Source organism: Cotesia glomerata, linkage group LG4, assembly GCF_020080835.1.
Source record: "Cotesia glomerata isolate CgM1 linkage group LG4, MPM_Cglom_v2.3, whole genome shotgun sequence".
Classification (NCBI taxonomy): domain Eukaryota; kingdom Metazoa; phylum Arthropoda; class Insecta; order Hymenoptera; family Braconidae; genus Cotesia; species Cotesia glomerata.
Window position 1 is genome coordinate 23,968,389 of NC_058161.1, and position 23,060 is coordinate 23,991,448.

The 23,060-nt window shown below is 26.2% G+C and overlaps 2 protein-coding genes across 4 annotated transcripts in view; one reads left to right on the plus strand and one right to left on the minus strand.

The window, feature by feature from the left end:
* Positions 1-18,777, minus strand: part of LOC123264473 (ionotropic receptor 25a) — a 49,661-nt gene extending 30,884 nt beyond the window's left edge. The window contains exons 1-5 of one of the 2 annotated variants that reach the window (XM_044727784.1): positions 8,345-8,482; positions 8,124-8,279; positions 1,533-1,903; positions 240-431; positions 6-179 (exon numbers count right to left, since the gene is read on the minus strand). In XM_044727784.1, coding sequence (XP_044583719.1) covers positions 6-179; positions 240-431; positions 1,533-1,903; positions 8,124-8,279; positions 8,345-8,423 — 972 coding nt within the window. In that variant the 5' untranslated portion in view covers positions 8,424-8,482. Of the gene's footprint in view, positions 1-5; positions 180-239; positions 432-1,532; positions 1,904-8,123; positions 8,280-8,344; positions 8,483-18,747 lie in introns of those variants that run through there. The other variant, XM_044727785.1, reaches the window with a different exon arrangement.
* A 140-nt stretch (positions 18,778-18,917) lies between these two features.
* LOC123264474 (1-phosphatidylinositol 3-phosphate 5-kinase-like) overlaps positions 18,918-23,060 on the plus strand; it is a 63,365-nt gene continuing 59,222 nt past the window's right edge. Inside the window, exons 1-2 of one of the 2 annotated variants that reach the window (XM_044727787.1) lie at positions 18,918-19,550; positions 19,641-19,822. In XM_044727787.1, coding sequence (XP_044583722.1) covers positions 19,795-19,822 — 28 coding nt within the window. In that variant the 5' untranslated portion in view covers positions 18,918-19,550; positions 19,641-19,794. Of the gene's footprint in view, positions 19,823-23,060 lie in introns of both variants that reach the window. The other variant, XM_044727786.1, reaches the window with a different exon arrangement.

The following is a 23,060-nucleotide window of genomic DNA, read 5'->3' on the forward strand; positions in this document are numbered from 1 at the left end:
CTTACGGTGACGGTCATAATAGTATTCTTGAATTTCTGGATTATTTCGTCCCCTTGTTCCGGGTGCTTCGGAGAACAGTTCCCCTTGATCGACTTCAATTTGGCACCCGGTTCACTGTTGATCAACGCCAGTGTCACCACTAGCTGGTTTATCAATAGTTGTATATACGAATCGAAAATCTGTTAAGTATATTGAGAGTTAATAAATAAGAAATTGAATAAAATTATTTAAATACTAACCTTAAAATCTGGAGGGCAGTCACAGGTTAGTTTTCCAATCAAAATACAGCAGATACTGTCATTCATAGAAAAAATTCCTATAGAGTGTTCCAAAACTTCTGGTCCTTTTATGTATCGAAAGTTTTTGTAGTCCATGTCTGTGAAAACTAAGTTCCATACTCCGGATCTTTTTACCAAGTTCCCAGCAAGGGCCTAAGAATATTCAGAATTAGTATATTCTCCAATTTGATTAAGGTAGTTTTGTAGCCGCAATCCGAGGTCAAATTAATAGATATTTTTTTTTCTTTTTTGCAAGTGATCACTCGAAAAATAGTATAAAATATAAAATTATTTCTAATCAAAATTTAATTGAATAAATTCAATTCATAATTATGGTTATAATAATATAACTATTAAAATATCAACTGACAAGTACTGGGCTGTCACAAAACAATAACAACAGACATATGTTATGTAAGGTCGGTACTTAAAACAGTCGCTCACGGTGTTCATTTATTGTTTAAATTTTCAAATTCACTTCAATATGTTAAATCTGCTAAAAGTTACGTGAACTTTTAGTGTATGTTTAATAACAATTTATTTTAATGCAAAAAAACTGTATGATTATATTTTAATTTCAAATTTGCCGCGCACCGAGAAGCCGCCTTTTTCCCCCTGATAAAGATGGGGGAGTAATGTCTCCGACAAACAACAAAGATAGAAACCAATTTTTGATATTAAAAAATTAATTAAATTAAAACTATGTGGTAAATTGTTATCAAATTTTGATAGAATATGTATGAAACATTGTTCTATTTATTGGAAAGTTTTTTTTATGGGGTCAAGCTGGCCAATTTTTTATAAATCCTCCATTTCCGGAGTTATTGAACAAGGACACTCATAAGAGATCGTGTATTTTTGCAAAACTTCAATTAATTATATCTCTTAAACGGTGTGGTAAAAAAATCTGATTTTTTTATCATAGATGTATTTAATCATAATCTTTCGAATGAATATAAAAAAATATGGGGTCAAGTTGAAGTAATTTTGGCTCCTAAGCTACCTTAATTATAGACAGGTTGAAAAATGAATGCTAATTATCGAAATATTGTTGCGCATGACTGGAACCACTAATGCGCATAGTGGAACCATTGCTGCGCATAGTGGAACCATTACTGCGCATCATGGAACTAATATTATAAATGACTGGAACTAATATTGCGCATCATATAATTATTACTGCGCATAGTGGAACCAGTACTGCGCATCATGGAACAAGTATTGCGCATGCGCAATAAAAAAATGCATTTTTACCATTTGGAACAATTTTTCCATTCCTTTAGTGCTGGAATAAATCATATAATGCGACGGCTGAGGTTTCATATCACGTAACTTGTGCATAGAAGCATTGTTGAAGTTATCAATAATCACCAGCCGAAGTCTAGATGCGCCCAGTAGATAAAACAGCGCAGGATCTACATCCGAGGGATTTTCAAAAATCAGCGCAAAATCAGTCGCATTCTTTTTCTTCAGTAAGTCGTCGGTGGCTTGTATAAACGGGATTATGCTTCCGTCTGAACGCAGATAAATTATTGAATTGTTGATCACGATATCACGAACGTTGTCCCAGCCTGTGTGGGTCATGTCCAGTGTTACTGCGATTCCGTCGGCCAATGCTTCGCAAACTGAAATAGTAAAAATACAATACAGACTGATAGTGAGGTATGCATATTAAAGCTTTTTTAATGAGCTTTCAGATGCTATTTACAGAAATTCGATAGGATGTCGCGTTCAATTGTTATTGCGCAGGAATACGGTAAAAGTGGAAATTATTTGCGATTTTTGAAAATTTTTGAATTGCTCTCACACGGAAAAAAGTAAACTATAATAAATAACAGTCGATTTATAATAAGTAATGATCAACTGCTAAAAATTACCATTTCAAACAGTAAAATCGTGATTTTACTATTCACTTTATAATATTTACTATTTAAACGTTACAATTTATTTTTCACATGGAAAAAAATACTATTTCAAACAGTAATATTCGCTATGTAAATGTCTAAAATGTTGAAGTATAATAATTAAGAATTCAGACTTTGATATTTATCATTTCATACCTAACAAATGATCTTATGATATGTAAAAAGTATAAAATAAAGTTAGTAAATTTCTAATACAAGCAATGTCAATATTTACAAAGTAAAATGGTAAATTTTAAACGCAACGCTAAAAATCAAACTGTAATTATTGACTTGCTTGGACTGGTAAAATGTATATTTTAAAAGTATAATTTTTACTGTTTCAAATGTTAGATTCTCCCAGATTGAGACCCCCTTCTCTTTCATCTGAGTTCCTCTTCTCCTCATAATATGGACTATATATTGAAATGGCAATTTTTACTGTTTGAAACTGTAATTTTTTAAGATGAAAGAGTCGTTATTTACTATAGTGACAGCTACTAAACACTTATTTTGGATATTAAATTATAAATTGTGGCTTTTATACTTTCTACATTAAGTTCTGTAATATTTATATTTTTGCCACCCCGATGTCCGCTTTACTGTTTGAAACTATACAAATTAACCGGAATCCGAGTGAATATTACAGTTTACTTTTTTCCGTGCATTTCTAAAAACTAATCGACAGATTTGGCTCATCTTAGAACTTAACCTCAGAAATCTTCCTAAGAATAAGAAGTATGTTATGTTTTATTGAGATCCGGATAGAATTGAGGGAGTTAAAAAAGAGATAATGCCGATTATATCGTAGATATATGGGTGATTCTCTGTAAGGATGTTTTTTGTTGTCCCAGGCATTTTTTCATTAGAAAAATTGTTATTTTGGTAGTAAAAAAAAATTATTACGAAAGTAAAAAAACATTTCTATTTGAAGCATTGAAAACTAAAATGAAATAAATTTTGGTTTTTTTGCTATAAATTCGTAAATCACCGAAATAACAGTCCCCTGGGCTGTCCCTTTCTCAAAATTGAAACTTTAAGATTAAATTTTAAGTTATTCGTCCATAATATATAATTTTGTCCATTATGTTTATAAACTTAATTAGTTAACTAACAATCTTCTTCAATAAAAAGTACCGAAAATTAATTTGTTTCATTAAATTCATTAAACCAAAGTTTGTCCCAGGCGTTTTAAGAACAGTCCCCTGCCAGAAGTTCAAAGCCAAAAAAAAAAATCCAGCGTATTTTACCATTTGTAAGGTTTATAAGGATTTAACTAGCCTTAAGTTAATAACCATAGGGCTGTTAGCGCTTTATCGGCATTTTATTTAGTGTCAAAACACCGTTTGTGCTGGAAACATGTGTCTGGGCCACGAGATACTCAGTCCCCTGGCAACTATTTTTATTTAAAATATATTTATCAAATTGGATCCATGAGTCTTAATATTATTAATGTAAATATTCATTGAGAACTTGAAAAGTTGAATGCATTGAAATAGTTTGCTTGATTTTTGTCAATTTGATTAAAAAAAACAGTCCCCTGTCATGTTATATGGCAAAAGATACACAAATAGCGAAAAATCAAAAAATTAAATTGGCTGTTTATTTATTATCATTAAGCTGATAGTTTTGTAGCCCTTGTTAATTTTTTTTCTAATAAAATCAAAAATAATTTGGTTGGACAATTTTGTACAGATTTAAGACGCCCTTACAAAGAATCACCCATATATGAAAAATATATCAAAGTTTATTATGTTATTAAATTAAAAAAAAAAAATATTTTTAAAAAATTGCAATTTTTTTATTTTTAAAAATTTTTTTTGTCATCATTTATTTGTTATAAATTGTGAAAAATTATTAAATATATACTAAATTAATTTTCATTAATTAAGAAATGACCTTGTATCTTGTGAACTATTGACATTTTTAAAGATATAAGCTCACCCCAACATTACACTCATTGAGACCTTTCATTAGAGTACCCACATCAATTTTTCATATATTTTATATATTTATATATATTATATATATTTGTATATATGAAAAATATATCAAAAATGCATGTGGTTATTTAAATGAAAGCTCTTGATGAGTGTAACATCGGGATGAGCTTATAACTTTAAAATATATATTATATATGAAAAATATATATCAAAATTTAATGTTATTAAATTAAAAAAAAAAAATTATTTTTAAAAAATTGCAATTTTTCATTTTTAAAAATTTTTTTGCCATCATTTATTTGTTATAAATTTTAAAAAATTATTAAATATATATGCTAAATTAATTTTTATTAATTAAGAAATGACCTTGAATCTTGTGAACTATTGTCATTTTTAAAGATATAAGCTCACCCCGATATTACACTCATCGAGACCTTTCATTAGAGTACTCACATCAATTTTTCATATATTTATATGTATTATATACTTGTATATATGAAAAATATATCAAAAATGCATGTGGGTACTCAAATGAAAGCTTTTGATGAATGTAACATCAGGATGAATTTATATCTTTAAAATATATATTATATACTAGCTGACCCGGCAAACGTTGTTTTGCCATGTGAATAATTTCTAAAGAATTTTTAGTGTAGAAAAAAAATTACTAACTTATTGGAAGTGTATAAGGATGTGGAATATGAGTGAAAAAGGTCTGGAGCGCTGGAACGATGAGGGAATGTTGTTTAAAAATAACAAAACACCAAACATTAATTATTTTAGTTTATTAAAAGTAATAATTATTTATATGATTAATTAATTACATAATATTAATCTCTTAATGCTGCAGCGTGAACAATATTTTTTGTTAGCCCGTCTTTAGCTAATACAAACAAACTTGATCACTCATCGATCACTCATTGATCACTCTCGATCACTCATCGACAACGTCTTAACATTTATTCGCTCTGCGTCTATTGACAGCAAAACGGTGTGATTGGCGTTGTTCTAATCTCATGACTTCATTGCGTTCAGCTCGTGTATCGTCTGATTGTTCTTGACGCAATTGCGCCATTCTCACACGCGCTCCAGTATTTTCTTCCTGAACTTGTTCTTCGGTTCTTTGGGCTCTTCTATTTCGAATGCTTCTAGATTTATTTGTATCACGGCTCAAATTGGCCCCTTTGCGTTTTGTTGGCATTGTTCACTGTACAATACAAAACACACATGAATAGAACTGATTGAATTATTTAATTATTATATTAATCATTTATTTTATCTTTGATTACATTAAATATACATGTAAAAATTAGATAGTTTCACGAAAGCGAAAAATTTTATGTTTCTTAATTATATCGAAAATACATATTGTTAGAAATAGTGAAAAAAAAAATTCTGTCGAAGTTAGAGCTCTTATAAGTAAACACAAAAAAAAATTTCCCAATTGTAATAAAAATTTAACTTTCACCGAATTCGTTTTTCACCATTCCCAACAATATTTTCGTTATAAATAAGAAAGAATAATTTTTGATTTTATAATAAACGTAAAAAATAATTTATACTTACAACTCAATAGCCGTTGTTTGCGGGAACTCGTGACACGTGTTGAGTATTTTAGAGGTTATGTAAGTCACTTAATTAACTGTACGTGCGATTTACACTCAAAATTAATAATTTCATTAGTTATTAATAATTAATGATATTCAATAATATTAGTTATTAATAAATAAATAATAAAGTTACTCGAGAATATATTTGATATGAGAGTTACACTGAGATAGTAAAAATGTTTAACTACTACGCTTGAAGCATAAACACTAATAATAGCCGAAAACTGTAGAGGTAACATCCCTACTCCGTGCTGTTTACAGGGTGAGAAGTGACACCGGTAGACACATGGAGGGGATAACTTACCAAGTGATAATAATTGATGTTATCGAACGGGATAGAAAATGATAAAATTATGAAAATTACTATTAAAAAGCAAGGGTTGGTGATAAAAAGTGTAAATTTAGAGTTGTATGTATTTTTTAATGCCACATAATAAAAAAATTAAAAAAAAAAAAATTTTATCAAAAAAATAAAAAAAAAATTTTTGGGGTGAACACCCCTTATCACTTAGAGGTTAGAAAAATAGATAGTAGCCGATTCTCAGGCTTACTGAATATGCATAAAAAATTTCATGAGAATCGGTCAAGCCGTTTCGGAGGAGTATGGGAACGAACATTGTGACACGAGAATTTTATATATTAGAAGATATATACCCGTGAAAAAATTTTCTGATCAGACTATATCAGGCCTGATATAAATCGTCCATATCAGGCCTGATATGAAAATTGGCCATATCAGACTATATATGCCTTGATATAAGTATATCAGACTATGTACCCGCCCCGGTAAAAAAATTATATATCATTATATTACATAATTATAAATGAAAAATGGCCCTATATAATTATGTATAATTAGGTATAATTATATATAATTATTTCCATAGGAAAAAAAAATCGGCGCGAGTGGGAATCGAACCGGGGACCTACCGCTTGAAAGACTAATTCACTACCCGTTTACCTAAGAGACTTACTTGGAGAACAGAGTTTATTATAACTACAAGTAATGCGAATCGTATACATGATCGATTCGTAGTGAACAAAATTTTTTATCTAATTTATTAATTATTAACTGTCAATATTTATATATAATAATGGTATCTATATGTACATTTATAAAATTATCTATGTATTGGTAAATGGCACCGTGTAAAAAGGCCTATTGCCAAAACCCGCTTTGAGTAATTAAATTTTTTAACGCCAGATGTCAAGTACGTCACCGCCATAAGAATACATGACCCGTTTTGAGTAGTGCTGTTTTCGACCACGAGGCGGTGTCTTGCAATTACCACTTACCAATACATGAAATCGCAAAAATGATTCGACGATATATTGTTCAGGTACTTTGTTGCTTTAAAATTTATAATTTCTTTGAAATTAAAAAAATAATCGAGGTAAAATGAGAATTGAAAGCTTAAATTTTAATGGAATTATTTGTTTAGTATATGGAACTATATATTGCTGGAGGGCCTGGCTAACAATTTTTGAACTTGACAAAACTAATAATTTTTGTGAAATTAAATTTTTTTTTTAATTCCTATTATTTCATCCGAAAAATACTATATATTAAAAGATTGTTAATCATTGGAGTAACAGACTCTTAGATAGAAAAAGAGAATGTTTTATGGTAATCACAAAATACTCACTGGAGTAAAAAAAATTATATAGAATTCTATATGATTCATATATAATTTTATATGAATTATATATACATCTATATAATTATAAATGAATTACATATGCTTCTATATAATTAGATATGAATCATATATAATGATAAATAGTTTTTTTTATTCGGATATGCCTTTATATGAGTACATAAGACTGCTTATGTGCTGGTAAGGGTATGAGTATATCAGACCATATGAATCCATATCAAGTTATATCAACCCTGATCAGGGATTTTTTTTTCAAGTTTATCAAAGTATATATAACTTTATAAGGTTATATCAGGGCATATCAGGACCTATTAAAAAATAATGTAAAATTAGATATGAGCATATCAAGCTATATCAAGTCTGATATAGACATATCAAATTGATAAGGCTTGATCAGGCCTGATATGGCCAATTTTCATATCAGGCCATATCAGGACTTATCAAAAATTAAATATGGACACATCAGATCATATCAGGCCAGATATGAACATATCAAAAAATTTTATATGGCCTTATCAGCTCATATCAAGCCTGATCAGAATATTTTTTTACGGGTATGTATTTATGAAAAATATATCAAAAATGCATGTGGGTACTCAAATGAAAGCTCTTGATGAGTATACCATCGGGATGAGCTTATATCTTCAAAAACGTGAATATTTAAGGAAATACAGTGCAAATTAACAAAAGTCATTATTTAATAAAGCAAAATTTTATGTATTTATTTATTTACCTTGTTTTTTACTTTCTGTGACATTATTCCGATCTAATTCAACTTCAACAAGTTGAACATCTATTTTTTCAGTTCCACCCGCAGCTTTAACCGCCTCCGGTAAAATATTTTTAATAAAATTTAATACATGTCTGTCCGTACCTTCAATCACCACCACTAAAAAAAAATAAAAATAATTATTACTCAATTAAAAATAAATTAACATTTAAAAAAGTAATTACTCATTTTAACAATTTCTTGCGCGAGGATAAATTTGATAAAACAAATTCCAAAAAATAAAAATGTTGCTTCGATTGACATTTTACCATCGATTATTATTATTAATTAATTTTTTTCTTAATTAATAAAAATTAATTAGTTAATAAAAAATTGATGCGTCGGAGCAAGAATCTAAACATTTAATGTAACAAGAGCCGCCGCGGGAGGAATCGAATCCGCGAAAATAATTACGACGCTTGCGCTTTGACAGAATTAATACACGGGGTAAGTATTGTAAGCATTGATAAGTTTGAGGGGCAGAGGTCTGGAATACAAAAAAAATGGAGAATATGACGCGAGCTTTGAATTATTTAGCGGGACGTCGAATTCTGGCGATTTAGGCCTTTAAAGGTTATTCTTTCTTTTGTGTGGCTATATATTGATTTGAGGAAGTTCGGATGGTGACTAGATAGGAAAAGAGAGAAGTTTGAGAGCTTTGTAGTCAAAAGGCGCGAGTCATTGTGATTAGTTGGGAGGAAATATTCAATTTTTACTCATAATCACAAAAAATTTATCGTTTGTATGTAACTTTTTGTGGGTATTAAGAGGATTTTAATTGATCGAGAAAAATTAAGTCAGGTATGATTTTACTCAGAATTTAATGCAGATTTTGAAATGATTTTTGTTTTTTGAAAAAAAAAATTTTTTTCATCCCCTAAAATCAATTTTTAAAGATAAGAACTTGAAAATTTCCATAAATTTAGATTATATGTTAATTTTATTTTAATTATTACTTCCACTTAAATTGATCGAGAAAATAAAATCAGGTGTGAAGTTATTTAGAAATTGATGCAGAATTTAAAATGATTTTTGTTTTTTGAAAAAAAAAATTTTTTCATGCCCAAAAATCAATTTTTAATGATAAGAAATTTAAAATTTCCATAAATTTAAATTATATGTTAATTTTATTTTAATTATTACTACCACTTAAATTGATTGAGAAAAATTAAGTTAGCTATGATTTTTCTTGAAATTTAATATAGATTTTCGTAAAATTTTTTATTTAAAAAAAAAAAATTTTTTTAGCATCAAAAATCAATTTTTAACGATAACAATTTTATAATTTTTAAAAGTTTAGATTATATGTTAATTTTGTTTTCATTACTACTTCCACTTAAATTGATCGAAAAAAATAAAGGCAGGTATGAAGTTACTCAAAATTTAATGCAAATTTTTAGATGGTTATTTTTTTTTGGAAAAAAAATTTTTTTCACCCCCAAAAATCAATTTTTTAAGCTAAGAATTTTAAAATTTCCAAAAATCTATATAAAATGTTAATTTTATTTTAATTATATTTATGAGTTAAATTTATAGAAAAAAATTAAGTGAAGAATGATTTTATTTAGAATTTAATGTAGTTTTTGGAAAAATTTTTGTTTTTGAGAAAAAAAAATTTTTTAACCCAAAAAATCAATTTTTAAAGTTAAGAAATTTGTAATTGCCAAAAATCTAGATTGAATGTTAATATTATTTTAATTATTACTACCACTTAAATTGATCGAGAAAAATAAAGTCAGGTATGAAGTTACTCAGAATTTAATGCAGATTTTGAAATAATATTTGTTTTTTGAAAAAAAAATTTTTTTCATCCCCAAAAATCAATTTATAAAGCTAAGAAATTTAAAATTTCCAAAAATCTGGATTGTTTGTTAATTTTATTTTAATTATTACTACCACTTAAATTGATCGAGAAAAATTAAGTCAGGTATGATTTTTCTTGGAATTTAATTTAGATTTTTGGAAAATTTTTGGTTTTGAGAAAAAAAATTTTTTTAGCATCAAAAATCAATTTTTATCAATAAAAAATTAATAATTTCCAAAAATTTAGATTGTATGTTTATTTTATTTTAATTATTACTACCACTTAAATCGATTGAAAAAAATAAAATCAAGCATGATTTTATTCAAAATTTAATGTTGTTTTTTAATCAATTTTTTTTACGAAAAAAAAAGTTTTTAACCCAAAAAAACAATTTTTTAAATTTAGAAATTGATAGTTTCTAAAGGTTGATAATGTAGGTCATTATTTTTTGAATTTTTAATTATTAAGAGTGATTAAATTGGTCAAAAAAAAATAAAGTCAGCTGTGAAGTTACTCAGAATTTAATGAAGTTTTTGAAATGATTTTTGTTTTTTTGAAAAAAAAAATTTCTTTCATGCCCAAAAATCAATTTTTAAAACTTAGAAATTTGAAATTTCCAAAAATCTATATAAAATGTTAATTTTATTTTAATTATATCCATCAATAAAATTTACAGAAAAAAATTAAGTCAGGTATGATTTTACTCAGAATTTAATGTAGTTTTTGAAACAATTTTTGTTTTTGAGAAAAAAAATTTTTACACTCCAAAAATCAATTTAAAACAAAAGAATATTTACAAAGTCCAAAAATCGCGATTTATTTACAAAATCTTATTTTAATTATTACCCCCTCTAAAAAAGATCAAAAAATTAAAATTGACCCATCATTATCTCCAGAATCTAATCTAGTTTCTTCAAAAAAAAATTCCAAGCTCAAAAAAAATTTTCCCGTCTGAAAATCGCGGAAAAACAGCAGCTTGAAGAGTAATTTAACAATCCCGACAAATTAACCCATAAATAAAATCAAAATTTTCACATCGGTGAGTATAATACTGAGGTTGATTAATTTCTATGCTCGAGGAAGCATCAGCAGAGATTAAAGTACATAAGTGATGCACCATTACCCCAACCTGGCAACAATAATTCACGGCTCCAGTAAATAAAACTCAAAGAGAAAAAGAGAAAGAGCGTATCTATTTTAATAAAATATTCTGAGGGAGCGAGAGGGAAAATCCAGAGGTGATTGCGTTGCAGATGTTCCGAAGAAGTGCTTCCAAGACCGACAGGTGAAAAGAGATGCTTCGATAACTCGAGAGTATTTTTAAATGCCTCACCGCCCGCGATTCTGACATCATCTATCCCACAAACGAAATATTATGCTTTGTCAGTGTTATTTAAATAATCTGGGTGGTAATGTGCATTTTTTATTTACCTTTGTCTGGTATATATTCACAAGGCACCCCTTGTTCATTTTGCAATGATAGTTTTTTTTTTCTTTTTTTGTGTTTATATTTTGTCTGGTCTCGGCTGCTGTCAGTTTGAATTAAGATTTTTGGGTGAAATTTTGGGGGAAAAAATTTTTGAAAATTTTGGGAGACTGCGGTTGATTCTGAAGATATTAGAATAATGAAGATAAGGGAATAATAATTAAAATTGAATTAATGAATGTGAGCCATTTTTTAAAATTGTGAATTTTTAAAATTTTTAAATTGATTTTTGGAGTGAAAAAATTTTTTTTTGGAAAAAAAAAATTGTGAGAGATTCTGGAGAGAGTTAGAAAGAAATTTATGAGCAAGTTTAATTTTTTGGATGAATTTTAAAATGAGTAATAATTAAAATAAGATTGATGTGTTAGGAGCAGTTTTTGGTAATTTTGACTTTTTTGAATTTTAAAATTGATTTTTAGGGTGGAAAAATTTTTTTTGAAAAAAAATAAAAATTGTATGAGAAACTGCATTAAATTCTGAAAAAATTGATGTATTCATTTATTTTTTTTAATGTATTTAAAAAAGAATAATAATGAAAATTGAATTAATGTATGTGTGCGATTTTTAGTAATTTTGGGTTTTTTTATTTTAAAATTAATTTTTGAGATGGAAAAAACTTTTTTGAAAAGAAAGAAGAATTCTACAAAAAACTGCATTAAATTATGAGAAAATTAATGTATCTATTTATTTTTTTGGATAAATTTCACTAAGAGTAACAATTAAAATAAGATTGATGTGTATTACGAGCGATTTTTGGTAATTTTGAGTTTTTTAATTTTTTTAAATTTATTTTTGAGGTAAAAAAATTTTTTTTGAACAAAAAAAAAATTTTTTTGCAAAACTACATTACATTCTAAAAAAAACGATATATTATTTTATTTATTTATAAGGGAACAATAATTAAAATAAGATTAATATACATCAGATTTGTATAAATTGTAAATTTCTCAACTTTCAAAATCAATTTTTATAGTTAAAAAATTTTTTTTAAAAATAAAAAAAAAAAACGTACAAAAAAACTCCATTAAATTCTGATAAAAATAATGTAAAAGTTTATTTTTTAGATTAACTTACAAGGAGCCGGCAAGGGTGTGGGGTTCTCAGATCAAACGGAGGTTTCGCGTGTAGTTAGCACTCAGTGAGTGTATTCATGCACTCAAACCTTAGAGCGCACTACTTAGCCATTGCCGAGAAAGAAATTCCTAAAGTTTGAAAAAAAAAAAAATTTTTTTTGGTATTAAAATTTAACAAATCGTTATAAACAATTTCTATTGAACTTTTATACATTATTAAATCATGAATTTAAACATTTTTAACTTTTTAACGATTAGAACTTATAAAAGACGGAGGAATGTAAATATAAATACAAAAGCCACAGTTCTTTTAAATATTTTTTATAAAATAATATATTAAACACAATGAATATTTATGATAAAATGTTTATAGAATTAGCAATTTTTTCAATCATTCATCTTTAGGAATACACAAACCTGGATGATATCTATCTATATAAATAAAAATAAAATGCCGCATGTATGTCCACGCATCACTTGAGAACGGCTGGACCGATTGGGCTAATTTTTTTTTTGTTGTCTTCAGAATTTTCAGGAGAAGGTTTGTATGTCATAATAATTTTCAAAAAATCCTCCCCCAAAGGGAATTGCGGGGGCGTTAACAATGAATAATTCCCGTTTTTAAACTATGGATCCTATAGACCCCAAATTTGGTAGGAATCTTCTGTAAGGGATATAGAAATAATCTATGGACGAATTTCACGATAGCTCACTCCACAGGGGGTTGCGGGGCAGATATTAACAATGAAAATTTTTAATTTTCAAATTATAGATCCCACAGACGGCAAATTTAGTTGGAGTCTTCCATATGTGGTGCGGAAATGTTTTAAGAACGGATTTTACAGCAACCCACCCTAATAAAGATTGCGGGGGTGGGTGTTAGAATGTTAAATTTCTATCTCCAAACTGTAACTTTCTACAGACTCTAAATTTGGTAGGAATCTTCGTGTATAGTTTTAAGTTCAGCTAAGAATGGATTTTATCAAATTCTAACCCCAAAAAGGATTGCGGGGACGTCAGCAATGAAAAACTATCATTTCCAAACAATAGTTTCTATAGACTCGAAGTTTTGTAAGAATCTTTTATTTATAATGTAGAAATCATCTCGAATAGGATCTTATGAAATTCCTCCCTCACATAAGAGTGCGGGGGTATTAATTGTCAATAAATTCATATTCTTCAAATATCAGTTCCTACAGATATAAAATTTGATAAAATCTCAAGAGAAACAGGAAATTTTGAAAGTTCAGGGAAGTTTAAACGGTGAAAAACATAAATAATAAACAACAGAAAATACTAAAAACGACAATTTAGTTTTCCAATACACAATGTTCTGAGCTGAGTAATGAGGTCCGATCTCTTTGGGTCCGTTCCTAGCTGTGAAGTGAGGTCCGATCTTTTTGGTCTGTTTTGTTTTCAGAAATAAAAAAAAGTGTCAGTTAGTTGTTAAAAGAAATAAATTAATTTCAAGCCAATGAATAAAATCTATCATCAGATTGCCAGTGCGCAAGAAATTTTTTATTGTTATTGTTTCAAAATACCAAGGAGAAGACGACCTGACGACTGTTCGTGAGTCGGGAAACCACCATCTTTATATATTTACGCACTGCAAGAAAAGATAAAAAATGTAGTCCATCGGAAAGCTTTAAAATTAATTAAGTGTATAAATATGTTGCATTTAATGTAAATAAAAATTTTGTATCAAGTTTTGATTATACTTTTCACAAATATATGTAGATGATACGAAGTTCACCGGGTCGTCTAGTTTATCATAAAAACAAGAAAAACACAAATTTTGTTGACAACTTGCATAACAAATAAATGCAGCTTTTTTACAGGAGCACAGTGTTTTTAGAATTTCTTTTGAAAAACAAACTTCGTTTACGTTCATAAATATTTCTCGGTGTTCAGATAATTTTGACGCATACCAGGCTGTTTGATCATTTTTAAAAAAATTGGAGAAGAGAGCTGATGATGAACAATCGGTTGAATTTTAATACAATCTTAACGAGAGTTGATTTTCCGATTTTCTTCAATTAATTGCGAACAATTTTGTATTTTTTTAATTAAATTTTTGACTTGTCTGTAAAAGTAAACATCGCACGGTTGTATTAGTGGAGTATACTTTGGAGGTATTACTTTAACAGTACAAGTAGACATTTTCTCATCATCTTGAAAAATTTCATCATACATTTCGAGCCTTGTTTGTCTTCCCCAAGAATCGATGAGATGAAGAAATTTTTCTTTGCCTACGTAAGATTTTAGGCATTTCGTGAGAAAATTATAATATGAAAACATAGTGAGTTTTCCGGATTTTGACGATGTGACGACAACATTTTTATATATTTTCATGTACTCATCAACTCTCGTTAAGATTGTATTAAAATTCAATCAATTGTTCATCATCAGCTCTCTTCTTCAATTTTTTTAAAAATGATCAAATAGCCTGGTATGCGTCAAAATTATCTGAACACCGAGAAATATTTATGAACGTAAACGAAGTTTGTTTTTCAGAAGAAATTCTAAAAACACTGTGTTCCTGTAAAAAAGCTGCATTTATTTGTTATGCAAGTTGTCAACAAAATTTGTGTTTTTCTTGTTTTTATGATAAATATCATCCAGGTTTGTGTATTCCTAAAGATGAATGATTGAAAAAATTGCTAATTCTATAAACATTTTATCATAAATATTCATTGTGTTGAATATATTATTTTATAAAAAATATTTAAAAGAACTGTGGCTTTTGTATTTATATTTACATTCCTCCGTCTTTTATAAGTTCTAATCGTTAAAAAGTTAAAAATGTTTAAATTCATGATTTAATAATGTATAAAAGTTCAATAGAAATTGTTTATAACGATTTGTTAAATTTTAATACCAAAAAAAATTTTTTTTTTTTTCAAACTTTGGGAATTTTTTTCTCGGCAATGGCTAAGTAGTGCGCTCTAGGGTTTGAGTGTATGAATACACTCACCGAGTGCTAACTACACGCAAAACCTCCGTTTGATTTGAGAACCCCAAACCCTTGCCGTTTCCTTGTTAAATTAGACATAATAACTAAAACAATTATAGTCATAAATTTGGAATAAATGTGAAAGTTTGAAAATAAATTTTTTGCAATGATAAAAAAATAATTCTGCTGTAAAAAAATTTTTTTTAATTAATGTGTATGCAGATTTATTTATCATGAATCATGATAAATCATCAGTATAATTATCGATAGCAAGAATCATAATGCATTTGCATCGTCACAGTCGATTATAAGTTAAAAGTATTTCAAACATTAAAATCCATTTATCTATATGTATATATATGAAAATAATAGGATGTATATAATAATTTAGCGATCGATGTTCTATAAAATGTTTGACGGACATAAATGTACACGACATTGCGTGACTGGCTTATCATCGATTAAATTAAATCGCTAAGAGACCGATGTTTATTTTATATCTTTATTCAAAGTTAAATAATAATTATGATATATAATAATAATATAAATTGTGGTAAATAAATAAAATAGTGAGAAAGTTTAACAAATATTTCTTGTGTAATTAAATCACGTTATTAATTATATGTTTATTTTATTTTAAAGGGTCATTCTGGTCTAGAAATTTGAAAAAATTGTTTTTTTTTTTTTTCATATTTTTAAAGCTTTACCCTTTAAAAATATGTATTTAGGAGGATTTTGGAAAATTCAAAGTATTTTCGGAGAAATGGCTGTTTTGCTTACGCGGCATCCAAACCGGCCGGGCCGGAACTAGATTGCGAGAAACTTTACGCGAAACTTTAAACGCGTTTTTCTTGAAACTGTCTTTTTAAAACAATACCGACGATTTTTCAAGTTCTACTGAACCGAATTACTTGAAATTCAGTGTAAGACTTCTTTATAGACTTCGCTATCGCATGAAATATCCTCATCCCTAAATTTCAATATTTACTATTTTAAAAAAATTCGGAAAACTCAAAAAAAGTGGTACAAAAATTAATTTTTTTTTAGGCAGTTACCATTTTGTGAAAAAAATTCTTTTTCAACTTTTTTTTTAGTTAATACGGTAGCGGTATTACTCTAAATTAATAATCATTTTTAATTAATTAAGGGACTTTTACCTTAAATCTTTTAAAATTTATCAAAAACAATAAATTCACCCCTAAATTTCTCCAGAATCTTCCTCAACTTTTCTATTATTAAAAAAATTTTTTTCAATGCCAAAAATAAATTTAAAAACTTAAAAATCTCAAAATTACCAAAAATCGCTCACATAAAAATGACTCAATTTAAAAGAAACTCTCTAAAAATTAATCTAAAAATAATTCTATAAACTTATGAATAAACAGTTTTAATTTTTAAATAAAAATTTTAATTGTATTAATAATGAAGAAATAAAAATTGTAATTTTTTACCGTTAAAAAATAAAAATCTCTGTACATTGCTATCTGATTTATCAAATACATGTTTATCCTTGTTGCTCCTTTGGTTCCATGTCTTGTTGTCTCTGTTCACTGAGTTTCTTTAAGCTTGTAGCGACATCTGTAGTGTTCTTTTGGAATGCACAGTTGCGGATTGATTTCCCGCGAAATCTAAAAATTTGAAGATTAATTTATAAAATTATTAATGTATTAACTTGACTAATATTTAGAAATTTAAAAATAATAACAGGTATTTTATTACTCTTTTAAGACTTTTTCAATATCTAAAAATTTCTTTTTCAATATCTGAAAAAATATGGAAAATATATTCTAAAAAATATCTTTTTCGATATCTGAGAATTTTATAAATTACTTCAGTAAATATGATAAATATATTTTATTTTTATTCATTTTTTGAATAAAATATTATTGATTCTAAAATTTTCTGATATTTGACAATTTTATTTTGTTAATTTATTCGAAAAAAATTATCTCCAAAATTAAAATAAATTAACCTTTTGTTAAAATTTTAAAGAATTATTTGAGGGTGTAATTTTTTTTGCATCTCTTGATGAAAAAAAAACAATCAGCTGTCAAATACCAATGGCGCTAAAATTATCTGACATCAAATACTTTTTTCATTTTTTAAATTAATTAAATTAAAACAAAAAAAATATTTAAAAAAAAATTGCACTTAGTTTTTCAAATTTTTGTTTTCATTTTTTGCCATTTATTTTTTAATGAGAAAAATCATAAAAATGGTCAGATGTCAGCTAATTTTATTTTCAATTAAAATTAATTTAGTAGATATTTAATAATTTAAAAAATTTTTTAAGAAATAAATAGCAAAAAATTAGGGAAAAAAAATTAACATGTAGAAATAAAAAAAAAATTATAAATGTCATTTTTTAAAAGTAATTTTTCAAAAAAAATTTGTTTACAGAATAAAATCATAAATTTGATGAAAATTAAATTAGCCATCTAAAAATTTTTAGAATTTTTTTTTTATTCAAAAAATTAAAAAAAAATTTATTTGTAAAAAACTTTATAAACAGTAAGTGTAACTTTAAAAAAATATTTTTTCTACTCTAATTATTTTAAAAAAATCAAAAAATTAAAAACGTCGGCTAACTTTCGTATTATACAATTTATCAAGTAACTGATAACTTAAATGCAATTTATTTCTCAACAAATACTAGCCCATAAAACACTAAAAACTGTCAAAAAATAATAATAGTCAAGTTAAATGACATTAAAGTTAGCCGTCACTTGAAAATTTTATTAATTCTACTTAACAAACAAATTTGTTCCAAAAAATTATTTAAAAAAAAATTTCATTTTTAATTTTTTAAAATTTCTATATGTCAATTTTTTTTCTTATTTTTTTTGCCACAATTTATTTGTCAAAAATATAATCAAATATCTGCTAAATTAATTTTAATTAAAGTTAGACGACGATTTTAATTTTTTTTTTCAATTATTAAATTAGAACTAAAAAATATTTTTTTTAAATTGCACTTACAGTTCTTCAATTTTTTTGAAAATGAAAATTTTATTAATTATTTTTTTAATAAAAAAACATTTTTTTAATTTTTATGACATTAAAGTTAGCTGTTACTTTACCATTTTTTAATTTATTTTAACAAAAAAATTTGTTTAAAAAAATCATTTTTGAAAAATTGTATTTATAATTTTTTAAAATTTCTACGTCAATTTTTTTTCTCATAATTTATTTATTAAAAAAATTTTAAAATATCTGCTAAATTAATTCTTATTATATTTTCATCAAATACCAGCCTCTCCTTTCATACTTACCGGTGCATAATAAAACTACCTGTCACCCAGCTGCCTCCATCTTGCCTTCTTTCCCCTACCCCACTAAATTTCCCTTCAAGCTTACCATCTTCTCCTCAAGATGGCGTCTCAGTCCCCGTCCCACCCCCACCATAAAAACTCCCAACCCAGCTGCTCGCGACGGCCATCACCGTCACCGTCTCCTCAGTAAACTCCTTGCCGTCTTTTGGTCGACACTAGTCCACCCTGTGACTCCCCACAAAAGTAAAATTACCCCTTCCCCTGTAAAAAATAAAAAAAACTCCCAAAAAAAAATAGTAAGTTTTTCCGATTTTAAACTTTTGAATTGCGCGCCAAAATTTTCCGAGCGTCGCTCCCGTTTTTCTGCAGTGCAACTGGTAAATATTAACACACTTGACTCAATCCACACTCTTATACATTTTTTCCACACACACATATACATAAAAGTGTATAATATATGACGATTAAATAAAAGACGAAAAAGTCCGATGTAGCAATGGCGCTCGTGTCCGGCAACGATCACTATTTATTTTACAAATAAAATATTATATTAAATTTTTGAGGGCTCCAGCCCTCAGTCAAGTGCTTCATATATTTTAGATATATATAAATATACAAAGTGAAATATATCAACGCTGATAAATAAACTTGGATCTAATTGTTGTTGGATTACCAGCAGGAACATCAGCAGCAATTGAAAAGGAACAAAAAATATTTAAAGAGGAAAATGCTTGTGAAAAAAATGACCGTTCGTTTTTTTGAGTGACATGGTGCCAGTGCTGGATTATAGAATACAACTGGTGGTATTTATTCTATTGATTATTTAAAATTGTTTATTGTTGGTTATTTATGGGAATACTTAGTTGGTTTTTTATTGAATTGTTTATTGACAGATAAGTGGGGTTAGATCTGTACTGGTGGATCCTGCTCTGTCGATGACAGATGGAACGGTGCTTCGAAAGAGTGCGAGTAATTGTTTATTTGGTTGTTGGTTGGTGAGTGCTCCCTGGGTTCACGAGGTTGTGGGCTGATGCTGCAACTTGCGGTATGCTGCGATTTCTCACACGACTTTCAGGTAAGTTTTTTTTATCACATTAATTTTATTTCTAAAAAATTGCATTTTTAATTTTTTTTTAATCATTTTTTTTGACATAATTTATTTGTTAAAAAAATTTTTAAGATTATAAAGTATCTTCTAAATTAATTTTCATAAAAAAATTACACCAAAATTACTATTCACTTAATCATTTTTTAATTTTATGTAATGAAGACATTTGTTCCAAAAATTATTTAAAAGGATTGCACTTTTAATTTTTTTTTTTTCAATTTTTTTTGCTATAATTTATTTATTACTAAAATTTTTAAAATTATAAATTATCTTCTAAATTTATTTTCTTTAAATTTTTTAATGACGCCAAGTTAGCAATTGCTTTTACCAAAATTTTTTAATTTTATTTAACAAACAAATTTGGTGCTAAAAATTGTATTTTTAATTTCTACATGCCAATTTTTTTTAATTATTTTTTTTGCCATAATTTATTTGTTAAAAAATTCTTGAAATTATCAAATATCTACTAAATTAATTTTCATAAAAAAGTGCCATTAAAATTACTACTTATTTAATTATTTTTTAAATTTTTATAAAAAAATTTGCTTCAAAAAATTGTTTTAAAAAGATTGCATTTTTAATTTTTTAAAAATTTTACGTCAATTTTTTTTTGCTATAATTTATTTATTACAAAAATTTTTAAAATGATCATCTTCTAAATTAATTTTCTAAAAATTTTTTAATGATATTAAAGTTAGCAGTCACTTGGTCATTTTTTAATTTTATTTATTAAACAGATTTGTTGCTATAAGTTATATTTTCAATTTTTACTAAATTTCTACGTCAATTTTTTTTAAATTATTTTTCTTGCCATAATTTATTTGTTAAAAAAATTCTTAAGATTATGAAATATATGCTAAATTAATTTTTAGATTTTAATAACACTCAATTCAATAAAAGCTTAAAAATTTATTGATTTTTTTTTAATTTGATTGGAATTTTTTTAAAATTGTACTTTGTTTTTTTTTTTTTTTTTTTTAATTTTCTTTTGCGAGATTAAAAAGATATTTATAGAAATTACTAGACATATTTTTGCATAAATTTATTCAAATATGTAATAAAAAATATGTATTCTTATGACGCTGAAATAAAAAGGAATCAGACAATTTTTTAATTAATCTTATTAATCTTTTGAATTAAGAGATATTTTTTAATAAATAAATTATCATGAAAAATTAAAATGAAAAGTTACTATAAAAAAATTTTTATGCAATAATTATTTACGAATAATATAAAAAACACAAAATAGTTCCTTAGTGAATCATTATGATAAAAATAAATAAGAATCTAATACTAAGATTTTATTGATAATTATATTAGTATAGTTGATTGATTCTTTATCGAAGAAAAATCTTTTTAATGATAATTGTATGAATAATTATTAAATAGCAAGATTAGTCATAGTAATAATTGCAAGTTATTCAATTAGTCACTATTTGGTGAATAATTTGTGGTTATACCAAAAATGGCTTTTAAAGATATTAAACTTTTTTAATTATTACTAAGTTATGAATTCTAAAAATATTAAAAATGATACATTATTTTCTTCAGAATTTAATGTATCTTCATGTACAATTTTTTTTTTTATTTAAAAAAAATTTTTTCATTCCCAAAAATAAATTATTAAAGTTGAAAAATTCATAATTTTCAAAAATTGCTCATAGATATTAATTTTATTTCAATTATTACTATAATTTATATTACTTTTAAAAAATTAAATCTTGAACGATTTTCTTCAGAATTTAATGTAGAATTTGGTACAATTTATGTTTTTAAAAAAAAAAATTTTTTTACCTCAAAAATTTAATTTTAAATTTCTCTCAAATCATAATTCTCAAAAATGGTTCATATATATGACTCTTACTTTATTTATTACTACTTCTTTAATTAATATGAAAAAATTAAGTCATATACGTAATTTTCTTCAGAATTTAATTTAGTTTATTGAAAGATCTTTATTTTATTTTTAAAATATTTTTTTAACCCCAAAAATCAATTTTGAAAATTAAAAAATTCACAGTTTTCAAAAATCATTTTTATAAATGAATCTTATTTTAGTTATTATTACCTCTTAAATTACTTTTAAAAAATTAAGTGACATGTGATTTTCTTTTGAATTTAATCTAGAATTTCATACAATTTTTATTTTATTTAAAAAAAATTTTTTTCACTCCAAAAAATCAAATTAAAAATTAAAAAATCTCAAAATTCCCAAACATCGCTCTTATCTACAATTCTTATTTTAATTATTACTCCTCTTAAAATTCCTTCAAAAAAATAAATTAACCCCATAATTTCTTCAAAATTTCCTCTAGAACTTCCTCCAAAAATCCATTCATTGAAAAAAAATTTTTTTCACTCCAAAAATCAATTTTTAAAGTCAAAATAATTTATAAAATCAAAAAACGTTCCTTTGCTTTTTTAATAAAAAAAATCTTTACTAATAAAATCAAGCGATTAAATAATAAGCAAGAAGGGTGTAATAGCAATTGAAAAATCGTGGAAAAATGTGGGCAAAAAATGGGTGAGACAGACAGTGGGTTCGACTCGGAAGTGAAAAAAAGGAGCGAGGATAAAGATTGAGGATCGGCGGAGTTTAGAAAAAGTAAGTCGCGATTTTTCGCGTTAAACCGTCTGGGCTCGCGCTTTTATCTTTAGACAGACCAGACAGACCACGAGACACAGACGCTGACGAGGATAGACGATAGACACTATATACATATCAGTATATGGCCCACCAAATTTTATTTTTTATTCAAACGGAAATAGCAATCGTTCTATAACATGAGTTTTAAATATGTCTTGAGCATTTTACCATTTTACTTACATACTTTTTTAATAAAAAACATTTCTGTCTGACCTTTAACATTTTTTTTTCATCGGAATTTTTGAATCTTCCGTTTTTTTATTAAAAAAAATCATTATTAGTACGTGAAAAAATTTTATTAAAATTTTTTCAATTTTTCTTTAAAACTCTAGTCTTTTCTCGACATTTTCCGAAAAAAAATTTTTTTTTGGCTTATTATTTTTTTAAATAAAAAAAAATTTTTGAATTCGCTAATTTTTTTAGTTTGGAGTTTGTTACAGAAAATTTGTTATTAGCACTCGGAAAAATTGTGGGAAAATTTTTTTGATTTATTCAGAAGATTCTGCAGAATTTTCTTGATAATTTAGGGAAAAAAAGTTTTAAAAAAAAATGTTCTGG